At 60.7% G+C, this 11,745-nt stretch overlaps 1 protein-coding gene across 1 annotated transcript; it reads left to right on the forward strand.

Moving 5' to 3' along the window:
* Positions 1 to 2,973: 2,973 nt before the first annotated feature.
* Positions 2,974 to 5,099, forward strand: LOC104314065 (inhibin beta C chain-like). Its single transcript, XM_069806563.1, has 2 exons — positions 2,974 to 3,388; positions 4,218 to 5,099. Exons 1-2 carry the CDS (start codon positions 2,989 to 2,991, stop codon positions 4,976 to 4,978), a joined length of 1,161 nt encoding a protein of 386 aa, XP_069662664.1. The 5' UTR covers positions 2,974 to 2,988; the 3' UTR covers positions 4,979 to 5,099.
* Positions 5,100 to 11,745: the final 6,646 nt, after the last annotated feature.

An 11,745-nucleotide genomic window follows, 5' to 3' on the forward strand; every position in this document is an offset into this window, starting at 1 on the left:
CCTTCCCACGGCTGGACCCCGGCCTGCCCGTCCCCGCCAGCCCAGCACCTCTAGCCCTCCACCGGTCCTTGCCCCGGCCTCCCTCTCCGTGCTGGCCCCTCGGCCCAGGGGGCACGGGCTGCCCCCATGGCACTGCCCCTGTGGAAGCCTTCGGTGCCCGCTCCGGCGCTTGCTGCGCCACTGGCGCCGTTGGCTGTTCCACCGAGCCCCCAGCCTGGGTACTCTGGCCTGCGGCCTCCAGCGCTTGTTCCAGGGAATAGGGGCCCGTGGGGAGGAAGATTTTCGGTGCCGGAGCCTGGCCTATGCCATGGCCCCCCGGGCGAGGGTCACAGCTGGCTTTGGCACTTCCTTGGCTGACATTGGTTGCAGAGTTGTGCAGAAATGGGTGTTCTGGCAGGAGCTGTGCTCAGGTGCTGGTGCATGAGCTCTTGGGGCAGGTGCCTGCTTAACCCAGTCCGTCGGCACCTCTAGGTCAGGTTGTCAGGTGCCATGCTTGCCCCACCGGACACGAGGTCGGAGGCCCAGAAGCCATGTGTGCAGCAAGTGCTGGGCCTGGGGGGGACCCCGGGGGGGGGCTATTTTGGTCAGGCTGGTCCCTGGGCTTTGCTTTCTGGGAACTGCTTAATCAACAACACACTTATGCAACGGGTGCAAGAACCACTCACAGCTCTGTGCTGACCCCTGGCCTAGATCTGGTGGGCCAGAGTGCGCGGGGGGGGGGCCATGCAGCTGCAGTGCGAGGGGGCAGGCAGATCAGATGCTCTTGCTAAGCTGGAGGTGAAATGGGGGTTCGTGGCAGCAGCAGCTGTGGGGTGCTGGCCAGTGCAGAGGGATCCTGGCAGGTTTGAAGGGATTAATCCCTTTGGGGAGACCCTGCTCCCCAGCCTGGAAAGGATGGTGGGTTAGAGTAATTCACCCTTTTTGCCACAACTCTTTGCCTCCTGTTTCATGCTGTGCCACAGCCCTGATACTGGCTCTGTGGATCTTGCAGGGAAGGAGGAGTTCAGCATGGCATCGTGCCTCAGTTTCCCTTTCCTGCATGTGTGAAGCTGCTGTGTAGCTGCTGGGAGGTGGTGGTGACATGGAGGTTTTAACGACCCCCCTGGCCTGGCACCTGGGCCAGTGCCACTCAGTGATGCAGCTTGGGACTCCCTCCAGCTTGCTGCATGTGGGGAGAGTGTCGGGCGGAGGTACCTGGTTCCCTCCATGGGTTGAAGGCAGGAGCAGCCCTGCCCTGTGGGGAATTTAACCTGCCCTGAGCACCAGGAAGGAAACATACCACTTCCAGTATGGGAACATGGAATAAAAGGCAGGGAAATGCACGTGTGAGCATGTCCATAAATGGAGCATGTGTCCAAATATTCGGGATGGGGGACTGAACATGTGTTTGCAAGAGAGTGTGCAGATGGGTACGTACCACTGAGCATCTGTGCAAGTAAGGGCGAGCATGCACAGTGCGCCTGTGCCTGGATGAAAGTGCCGTCTGCTCAGTTCTGCTGGTGCCCAGGCAGTGCTGCCTCTGCGCTGCTCCAGCCGGGGCTCACAGGCCCTGTGGGAGCTGGGCTCCCAGGCCAGGCTGTGCCCACTCTTTCCTCCCTGTTGACATTCCGGAGCTATTCTGGGAGCTGCCAGCAGGCCCAGCCAGCTGAGAACTTTGCCCCTTGCACTATGGTTGCATCATCTCCAGTGGGTGCTTTTTCCCAGACAGCCCACTCTATTTACACGTCACCTCTGTGCTTGGCCAGAAGGAGGGCCTCTGTGTGATCAAGACCTTGGAGTCAGTGCTGCATGGCATGGTGGGCAGAGGACGTGCCTGAAGGGCTGGCTGGGCTTCAGGTTTCCCACTGCACTCTGTGGGTTCCTTGCTCTGGCACAAGAGCACTGGGCTCTCTCATTCCCCCAAAAACATGGCACCTTGCACCACTTCTGAGAGATTTCTACGGGACCCTGCTCTAAGCACAGCATCTGGGGCTAAGAATCCGAAGAACAGCTTCAGATTGATGTGGCACCGGCTGCCATCTCGTGAGCCCTCAGTACATACAAATATCCATTTTAATTTGTGGGGAGGAGGTGGCGTAGTATACACTCTTGTTGGCCCTGCCCAGCTCTGTCCTGGAGTGACGCTGGACCAGGCAGTCTAAAGACTAGGCTCAGACCCCCAAACTCATCACATGGTACGAGTGACAAAAGCTCAGAGATGTGAACAGTCCCCAGGGAGCTGCAGGGGTCATCCCAGGAACCACTCCTGATCCCCGCTTTGTTCTCTGTAAGCAATAAACAGGACTGCTAGGGTGGCTAAGGGGGTGTCAGGGGGGCAATGCACAGGCTGTGGGGACAGGTCTGTAGGCTCCATGGGCAGGCAGGCGAGGCCAGGATCCATCCGGCAGGCCGCTCCGGCATCGGTGCTCCTCCACCCGGCCAGGATTTGCCTCAGCCCTTACTTCCTGCAGGTTTTGGACCAGGCAGAGGAGCTCAGCCCCTGCGGGGGTGCCTGGCCGGGCTCCTCTGCAACCCTGAGCAGATGCGAGGGTGAGCTGCAGGCAGGCAGAGCCCACCCATACACGTGTGTGCAAGCCCCTTGGGCCCACGCCTCTTGCATGTACCACTATTCGTGCACGCCCATATGAAGCCCCCCAGGTATCCCCCCCTCCACCATGCGTCCCCCCTCACTCGCATCCGGCCCCCGCTGTGTCCTCCCCGGGCGCGGCGTAGCCCAGGCAGGGGCCGGAGGCAGGTGCTCGGCCCCACTCGAGGCCCGGGCCGGGCCGGGGCGCCGCTCCCACGGGTACCCGACGGCCTCGCACGGAGCGGGGGAGGACGGGGCACGGGCGACAGTGCCCCGCTGCTCGCGGAGCCCCTTCCCCCGAGACAGAGGGGCGCCGTCGGCCACCCGCCCCCGCCGCGGGGGGGGAAGGGGGGGGGCTAATCCCGGTAATCCCCCGCCCCGGCCACGGCCCGACGGGACGGAACAGGCAGGTGAGCCGGCCAATGGCGCGGGGGGGCGCCGGGCCCGCCCCCGACCGCAGGTGCCCAAAGCGGGCGGGCCGCGCCGCGCCACTCGTGGTGCCGGCTCGGTCCGTCCCGTCGGTGCGGATGGCGGCGCGAGGCGCGGGCCCGTGGCTGCTGCTGGCGGCGGCGGCGGCGCTGTGCGCGGCGGCGGAGCCGCGCTGCCCGTCGTGCGCGGCGGGCGCGGAGCGGCGGCTGCTGGAGGAGGCGGCCAAGCGGCAGCTGCTGGAGAAGCTGCGGCTCCGTGAGCGACCGAGGCTCGCCCACGCCGTGCCCCGCGCCGCCGTGGCCCGCGCCCTGCGGCGGCTGCAGGCGGGTGGTGTCCGCCGGGGCCCCGACGACGACGAGCAGGGCTACGAGATCATCAGCTTCGCGGAGCCAGGTGGGTGCGCGGGGCCCGCGGGCAGCCAGGCACGACACCTCGCGGTCGCCCACGCGGCCCCCGAAGGGTCGCACCTGGTGCCAGACCGCGGGAGACCCTGGGCAAGCCCGTACCCGGCTGGCCCCTGGGCTGGTGGGAACCCGCGAGGAGGTGCAGCCCCCTGAACCTCGGGGTGCCGCAGCACGGCAGGGGGCTGGGGTCCTGGCCATCTGCCTCTTCGCGGTGGGGTGAGGGTGCCTGGAGCTGTGCGGGCTGGGATTAAATTGTCAGTTAATGCACTTGCTGTGCACTGGTGGCCTCCCAGTGCTGCTGATGCAGGAAGGCTCAGCCTGGGAGAAGGAGAGATGGCACCTCTTTTGCTCCTGCATTGCCTGCTTGGGACCCTACACGTGAAGTGCTGCAGCGCAGCGCTTCTTGAAAGATGGGGGCAGGCCAGGGTGCCTGGGACTTCCAGTAGTTGGACTTGGGAGCTGCAAGGACTAGCTCAGGGCTGGGGAGTGGGGGTTGGAAACACTCCCCAGCCTTGCACTGTGCAGCCAAGGGAAAGGGCCAGAAGGGCCAGGTGAGAGCAGGTGCCCCCTGTCCCCTTCTGTGCTCGTTCTGCTAGGTAGTGTGGGACAGTCCCTCATTCCAACACTACCACCCCCCTGGGTAGCCTTCCCAATGAAGGGAAGGGGACAGACGGAGGGCCCTGCGGAGGGAGGGAACGTTGTAGGTCTTTCCTGAGAAGAAGCCGAAAGAGACTGGCCTTGGTGTGCAGGGTGGTGGTGCAGCCTTACCTTCCCTAGCATCCTGCAGCATTCACCTCCTCATCCCTTTCTCCCCTTAGAGCCCACATCTCCCTCTGGCTTGGGGCTGCGGTTCCAGTTCAGCCGTACACAAGACCAGGACATTCACATCCTGCAGGCTCAGCTTTGGCTCTACCTTCGAGTTCCCCGAGACCTGGTAGCCAGCCTCACCCTGAGAATCTTCCTTGCTGGTGGGGAAGGTGATTTAGTAGGGGGCAATCGCACGTTGCTGAGCGAGAGGCGACTGAGTGCTAAGGGCAGTGGCTGGCGTGCCTTCACCCTCATGCCTGCCCTGCAGAGTTTCTTTGGGGGAGAGCACAGGACCCTGTGGCTGGAACTGGAAGGTCACGGGGATGGGGGTGATATCATGGCAATAGTCAATGCCAGCTGGTCCCACCAGCCCTTCTTGGTGGCTGAGGCAAAGGTGTGGGAGCCAGGACACCATGTGGCCAAGCGCAGCCTCCGCTGCAGCCAGAACTCCAACCTCTGCTGCCGCAAGGACTACTACGTGGATTTCCGTGACATCGGTTGGAACGACTGGATCATTAAGCCTGAGGGCTACCAGATAAACTACTGCGTGGGCCAGTGCCCTCTACATGTGGCAGGCAGCCCTGGGATGGCCTCTTCTTTCCACACAGCTGTCTTCAACCTCGTCAAAGCTAACAACATCCAGGCATCAGGGCACTCCTGCTGCGTGCCGACGCGACGCCGGCCACTCTCTGTCCTCTACTTCGATCGCAATAGCAACATTGTCAAGACTGACATCCCTGACATGATTGTTGATGCCTGTGGCTGTAGCTAGGGTTGGGGGAGCCATGCTGGGTACCCTTCCCTTCTCCAGGATTGTTCCTCTGGGGGAGGGGAGGGCTGGAGAGCTCCCTTGAGCTGGAGTCAGACTGCGGTGCGATGGACCCCTTTGGAAAGGTTGGGGAAGGGGGGAGGGAAGCGGCGGGGGGGGGGGGGTGGTGAGGAGACAGTCTCATCAGACAGCAGGGATTGTCTCCAGAGAGCACCTGGGACAGGGGTCTCTGTGGAAATGTGGGACAGAGCCAAGGCCACATCAGACTGCCTGAGTCTGAGCTGTGGGCGGTTGGTGTGACTCTGGGCATCCCTGCCCTGACTGGCAGCATCCCTCTGGTCCCAAGCTGATCCCGCATTTGTGGTGGTCATGTTCCCCTCTGTGTGTGGGGTGAGGGGGTCCTGCTTTGTTCACATTCAGGGTGTCTGGTGACAGTTTGGGGCTCAGCCTCCTTGAGAGCAGGGTGGGATGCAGGAACGTGTCTGTTTCCTCCAAGTGGGAAACTGGAGGACAAGAGGCAGTCCTGCTTTTCTCCCCTGCTGCAACAAATCTTCCTGCATCAAATTTGCCTCTTGTTGGGGACAAGTGGAATAAGGCACAAATAACAGGCCTGGAAGATAAGGATGAGGGGTATGACTGTCAAGAACCCAAAATTGCAATGATGAGACACAGCCCTCTGCTCCCAGGAGGGCATGGAGCTGTGAAGGATGGCCTTGCTTGCTGGCCAGGTCCCGTCTATTTCCCCTTTCATTTCCCTGGGTTTTGTGCTTTTCTTCCCTGCTTCCCACCCCACCAGTCAGGTCTCTTCCAGCCCAGTGCCTCCTTACAAGGAGGTCTGACTCAGACTTTGCCTTTAAGACCATACAAAGGGTACAGATTTTTTTGTACCTCTAGTTTTGCAGCTATTACTACTTTTACAGTAGACATTTCTGCAGCTGTTGGGACTCCCTGGTGCTCCATCCTGTCTAGTCACCTCTGCTGAAGATCCCACTCTGCCTTTGCCTTCCCGATACTCGTGTATACAATGCACCCACATGGCCTGTGCTTTTAATTTATTTTAATACTTTGGTGCGGCTTCCCCAATAAATGGGTGGAAATGCAACATCCAGGCTCTGACTGCTTTCTCATGGCACCACCTGCATGAATGGGGTTGGGAAAATGGTCCTGCTTAGCCAGAAAGTCCTACATGTGGCCCAGGCCCCTCAGGCTCTGGCTGGGAGGATGGTGGGCTCCGGGGCTGGAGCAGCACAGGAGCTGCAAGCCATTAGCAGCTGTGGGCAGCACTGCTGTGCTGGGAGGTGAGGGGAGCTGCGGTGCTTCTGGGGCTCCCTGGGTGCCGTGGGGTGTTGCTCACTGAGACCCGGTGTGAGCAGGGCTATGCAGGAGCTTTTCCCTGTGGATGGTGGGCCCAGGGACAGGGCAGGGGCTGGGAACTGGGTACTGCCTCGCTGGGAACTGGAGAGTGGTGGCCTGTAATACGAGCATCAAAGAAGCTGTTTCCCAGCAGGGCAGGTACTGCTAGGGGGCATAGCCCAACCTGAAGATGCTGTTCTCCACCTGGATTGGTCCTGACTGGAGCTCAAAATACCACAGTTCTGGAGAATCTGTCCCCAGGGGGGTGACCTCAAAAGATGAGCCAGAGCCCACCCCCACATCCAGTGCCCCCACTGCAAATACCAGAGATTGTACCCTACTCATGTCTCACTGACCTCCTCGATCCCCTCTCATGCTCCCCTAAACACCACCCAATGACCCCAGTCTCAACCACATAGCAGCCAGTCACAGAGTCTGGCAATGCCCAGACTGGTGGGTGATGGGGAGTCTCCTGTGTAATTTCGGGTGGGATGCTTCCAGAGTGGAAGGCAATGCCCCCTGCTCATCCCTCTGAGATCCCACACGGCTGGCCTGGGTCCTTGTTGTGCAAGCACCTGCTCAAAGCTCAGCTTGGGGCTGTTTTATCTGGGGGCAAACCCACTTGCTTTCCCAGCTTGGCCCTGTGCTGCACCCTGCAAATGGACAAAGGGCATCTTTCATCAGCCGGCTGCAGTGGGCATCCCCCCAGGCTGCAGGGGCAGCATGGCTATCACCCACACTCCCCCAAATATCTCCACCTGTGGGGAAAAGCCAACTGTACCTGCAGGGTGCCTTAGCCTTCTGGGTGCTCCCACAGCCCCAGCATATGCATTGCTGACACAACGGGTGTCGTGGTTTAACCCCAGCCAGCAACTAAGCACCACGCAGCCGCTCACTCACTCCCCCCCCATCCAGTGGGATGGGGGAGAAAATCGGGAAAAGAAGTAAAACTCGTGGGTTGAGATAAGAACGGTTTAATAGAACAGAAAAGAAGAAACTAATAATGATAATGATAACACTAATAAAATGACAACAGTAGTAATAAAAGGATTGGAATGTACAAATGATGCGCAGGGCAATTGCTCACCACCCACCGACTGACACCCAGCCAGTCCCCGAGCGGCGATTCCCTGCCCCCCCCTTCCCAGTTCCTAAACTAGATGGGATGTCACATGGTATGGAATACACTGTTGGCCAGTTTGGGTCAGGTGCCCTGGCTGGGCATGAGAAGCTGAAAAATCCTTGACTATAGTCTAAACACTACTGAGCAACAACTGAAAACATCAGTGTTATCAACATTCTTCACATACTAAACTCAAAACATAGCACTGTACCAGCTACTAGGAAGACAGTTAACTCTATCCCAGCTGAAACCAGGACAACGGGGCACCTTGTCGGTGTCCGTGCCCCCAGGAGTGTGTGCTGCCATACATATGCTGAGAGTCGCAGGTGTGGATTTCAGGTAAGCGCACTGGGACGTGCAGTGTCTCTATTGTCTCCCTGCTCCCTCCCCGTATCGGCACTCTTGCTATAGCCAGTGCAACTGGGGGTGGGGTAGGCAGGGCATCCCACAAAGATGCCAGATACCACATTTTCCTTTGCCAGCAACACAGCATCCTCCCTGCCACAGTGGATGTGTGTCTCCACATGTGTGGGAGGTTGTCCGCACACATGTGCGTGATGTGCTGACTCACTGACACACTGACACGCTGACCCACCAGCCCAGAGCCGAGATGCTGAGCTGGCTGTGGTGGTAGCGTTAAGTCTTTAATCTGGGTGATCATCTGGCCCTGCTTTGAGCCACTTTAACTTTCCTAAACAGGAGGCCAAGATTAACTGTCGGGCCTCCCGTGGGGTGGGGGATGTGGCAGGGTTGGGGGTCTGACAGTGGAGAGCCGCTGCGGGGGGAGCTGCCCCAGCATTCTTTCCACCCAAGGGGCTCAAAGCTGGTGGCAAAACGGACCTGGGCTTGTCTGGCCATGCAGATGGCGGCCCCTTGGGAAGTGGTGGGTGGTCTTGGGGCAAGTCCCCAGACCCTGTGAGGGAGCCCTGACTGGGCCGTGGTGGTGTGGGCGGCAGGGCTGGCCCTGCACAGTGCCCGGTGCCCGGGCAGGCCTTTCCTGGCAGCTTAGCCAGGGTCACGCTCAGCTCAGGAGTAAATCTGCTGAGCCGCTTATGCCTATTACAAAACGGGCATGCAGGCAACCCCTCTTAGCTGCACCCGCCACCTTGGCCCTGCCTTGGGACTGATGCTGTTGGGCTCGATCCACCGCAGCAGCCTGGGGGCATCCCAGGACACAGCTAGCTGTTCTGACCTCATGCTAGAGCAAGGGGGAAGTATGAAGGTGTTGCCACCTCACCTGTGTGTTGGAGCCTCCCTGGGGAGCAGAGACACCCCTCCTCACCCCTCACTGTGTTGGGGGTGGCTGGCAGGGAAAGGAACTGATTTCAGGCTAGGAGAGTGGGGAGGGAAACTGAGGCAGGGAGAAGTCTTTTGCAAGCCATGGCTGGGAGCTGAGGTGTCTCCTGAAATCTATCTCATACTGTAATCCCCACGTTGTCCCTCTGCTCTGGGGGTCCCATGCAGTCAGTGGAGAGGGCGTTTCCCGGAGCTGTGGCATGGGTCATGCCAGAAAAACTACTCCTGTGGTACGCTGGACACCTGCAGTGCATGATGACATGCAGGGGCACTGGGAGGACAGGCTAATGCCGAGGGAGGCAGGGTGCCCACAGCGGTGGTAATCCTGCTAAGAGGCTCTGAGGTCAGGCTGGATGTGTGGCACAGCTCCCATCACCTTTGAGGCTCCGTCGTCCCAGAGAGGAGCACAGAGCTGGCAGGAGCTGGCAGGAGCTGGGAGCAGCTGAGCACCAGGGCAGGGTGAGAATGCGCATGCCCCCACGAAAAGCGTGTCTGCGGTCACCTGGGGACCTGAGCACGCACAAAGTGGGGCATGTCCTCAGCTCCCTCCTAGCAGGCTCTCCTCCTGCAGGAGCCCCCGGGAACAGCCCTTTGCCAAGCCCTGCTCCTGGTCCAGACCCACTCCAGCCCTGGTGGTCCTGCTGCCCTGCCTGCTCTGGGCTGCAAGGCTCTGCAAGGCCACCTTCTCCAGCCCAGAGCTCCTGCATGGGCTGTCCAGGCAGGGGGGGTTGTAGCTTCAGACTCACTTTCCCAGCAGTCAGGGAGCAAGGACTAGGGAAATTGGGGCAGGGGCAGAGCTGCAGGAAGGAGCAGGGTCTCCAGGCCTAAGGAGGTCTTGGAGAGATCATCCTGCCTTCCCACTGTGCTCTGCTGGCATTGACACGTGCTGTCACGTTCTGGCTAGGGACAGGTGGGCAAAGGCCACTTTCCCTGAAATAGCTGCTTGCACCCAGGGCCAGCCTGGCTCTTCCCCTACATTTAGTCACTGTGGCACAGGGAAGGAACCGACCTTCATTGTAAAAACAAACAAGAAGGAAAAGCAGCACTGCTGGGTGAGAAATTAATTTCCTTCTAACCCTCCTCCCCATCCCTGGAGCTCCCAGGCCCCGCTTCCCACTCTAGCTCAGATACCCACATTCTCTCCTGCCTCCCTCCGTGCAGGTACCACCGTTGCCCTGCTTTCCCTTCACAGGTGACAGGACCTGGCTACCTGCAGACCCTGTGAGCTGGACAAGGCTAAGCTGTTTCAGGGAAAGGGGGCTGGCTGTGCAAACTGTTTGGGACATAGGACCCATTTGGAGAAGGGAGCAGAATGCTCTGCAATCTGCTTCCTGAGCTGCTACAACCCCGGCTCTCTGCTTGCCTTCTCTGCAGTGACACAAATGCAACACGGGTCTTTATTTTGCCCCCAGGGGAATGTACTGCTGTGGTGGCAGCTGAGGGGCACCAGGCTGTATGCAAATGACAATCACTGTTAGGCCCTTGAGATGGTCTCAGGCCCTGCAGTGCGTGTTATGCTCACCCCCTCCACCACTGGTAGCCCTGGAACCAGTGATGCAGTGGAGAAACATCTGGGTGGTGAGTAGGAGGCTGAACTGCAGGCACTGGCACCACACTGGGACATGGCTGGGAGAACTGCTGGGACAATTCTCCCAGCCATGTCCATGGGGCAAGCAGCCAGGGGAGCTTTTGGGGTGGGAGAAGGCTTTCGGGGCCACAGACATTGTGGCTGAACAAGTAGGCACCTGGGGCACCCGTCGGGGCAGTCCCAGGAGGATTGCTGGACACCTCAATGGCTTGTGGACTGAGGAGACAGGAGGATTTCCAGGTGGAAATGAGGAGGCTCATCTCCTTAAGCAGCTGAAGGAGATCACCTGCAAGGATGGGAGGACTAGTTTCAAGGGAAGGAAGAGGTTATAAGGCATTCCCACTAGGAGCAAGATCTCTTTAGGGATACAGCCTGCACCTAGCACATCTGGATCTTTGGGCAGACACGTGGGGTGCAGCTGCCCTTGGGAGACCTGGGGATAAAGGCCTAGTCCCGACCTCCGTCTAGCTGCCCTGTTACAGTGGGACCCTGGTGGGCAGGGCAGGGTAGCGTGGAGGTGCCACAGGCCTGGGAGCACCCCAGCTCTGGCCTCACAAGGTGGGTGGATATGGACGTGTGTCCCCTGCTGGAGGAAGAGGAAGAGCCCCCAGGCAGGGGCTGTAGCAGCCCCCAGTCCTGTACCCTCCCTGAGGGGCCAGGGACCCCCCCCTTCTCCAGCTCGCTCTCCAGAGGGTAGCACCCGAAATCCTGCTCTCTCCCATCGTTTCAAGGCGGGGTGATGTGACAAGAATGATGTCCCTGCCACGCCCAGGCTCGCGGCGCTGGGGAAGGGCCCCACCGGACCGTGGGGCGAGGTGGGGAACGGCCCCACCGGCCCGTGGGAGCGGGCCCCAGCGCCCGCGGGTGCCGGTGGGGAGGGCGGGAGGACGGGAGGGCCGCCCACCGCCACCAGGGGGAGCTGCCCCGCGGTCTGCCGTGCCCGCCCTCGGTCCCGGGGGCCCGGACGTCCAGCCCCGGACCCTCTCCCCCTTCTGCGCCCCCCGCCCGGCGCACTGGCAGTACAGCCAGGGTGCTCGGTGGCTTGGCCGGGTACCTGACGGGGCGATGGGGGGCTCTGGACATTCTGGGGGGTGGGCAGGGTGATGCGTGGGCCCCGCGGCCGAGGCTGCTGCTGGCGCCGACTCTCTTCTGCCTGATCGTGCTGCCACCCGTGCCGCAGCAGCGCCCCGGGGAGAGGTGGGGACCCACGCGGCGCTTTCCCGTTCAGAGTCCTTCCCTGCGGTGTCACTGCCACGAGCCTCTGCCAGACCACGGTGGCCCCTTCACACCGCCGACAATGCGCAGAGTTTCCCGTCAATCGCAATCCTCCTCCCCAGCTCCCAGCAGTTCCCCCCCAAACCACAAGCCAGCTCGGGGTTTCTGTGGCAGCATCCTGGGCAGAAAGGCTTG

This window comes from Haliaeetus albicilla, chromosome 18 (assembly GCF_947461875.1).
Source record: "Haliaeetus albicilla chromosome 18, bHalAlb1.1, whole genome shotgun sequence".
Classification (NCBI taxonomy): Eukaryota; Metazoa; Chordata; class Aves; order Accipitriformes; family Accipitridae; genus Haliaeetus; species Haliaeetus albicilla.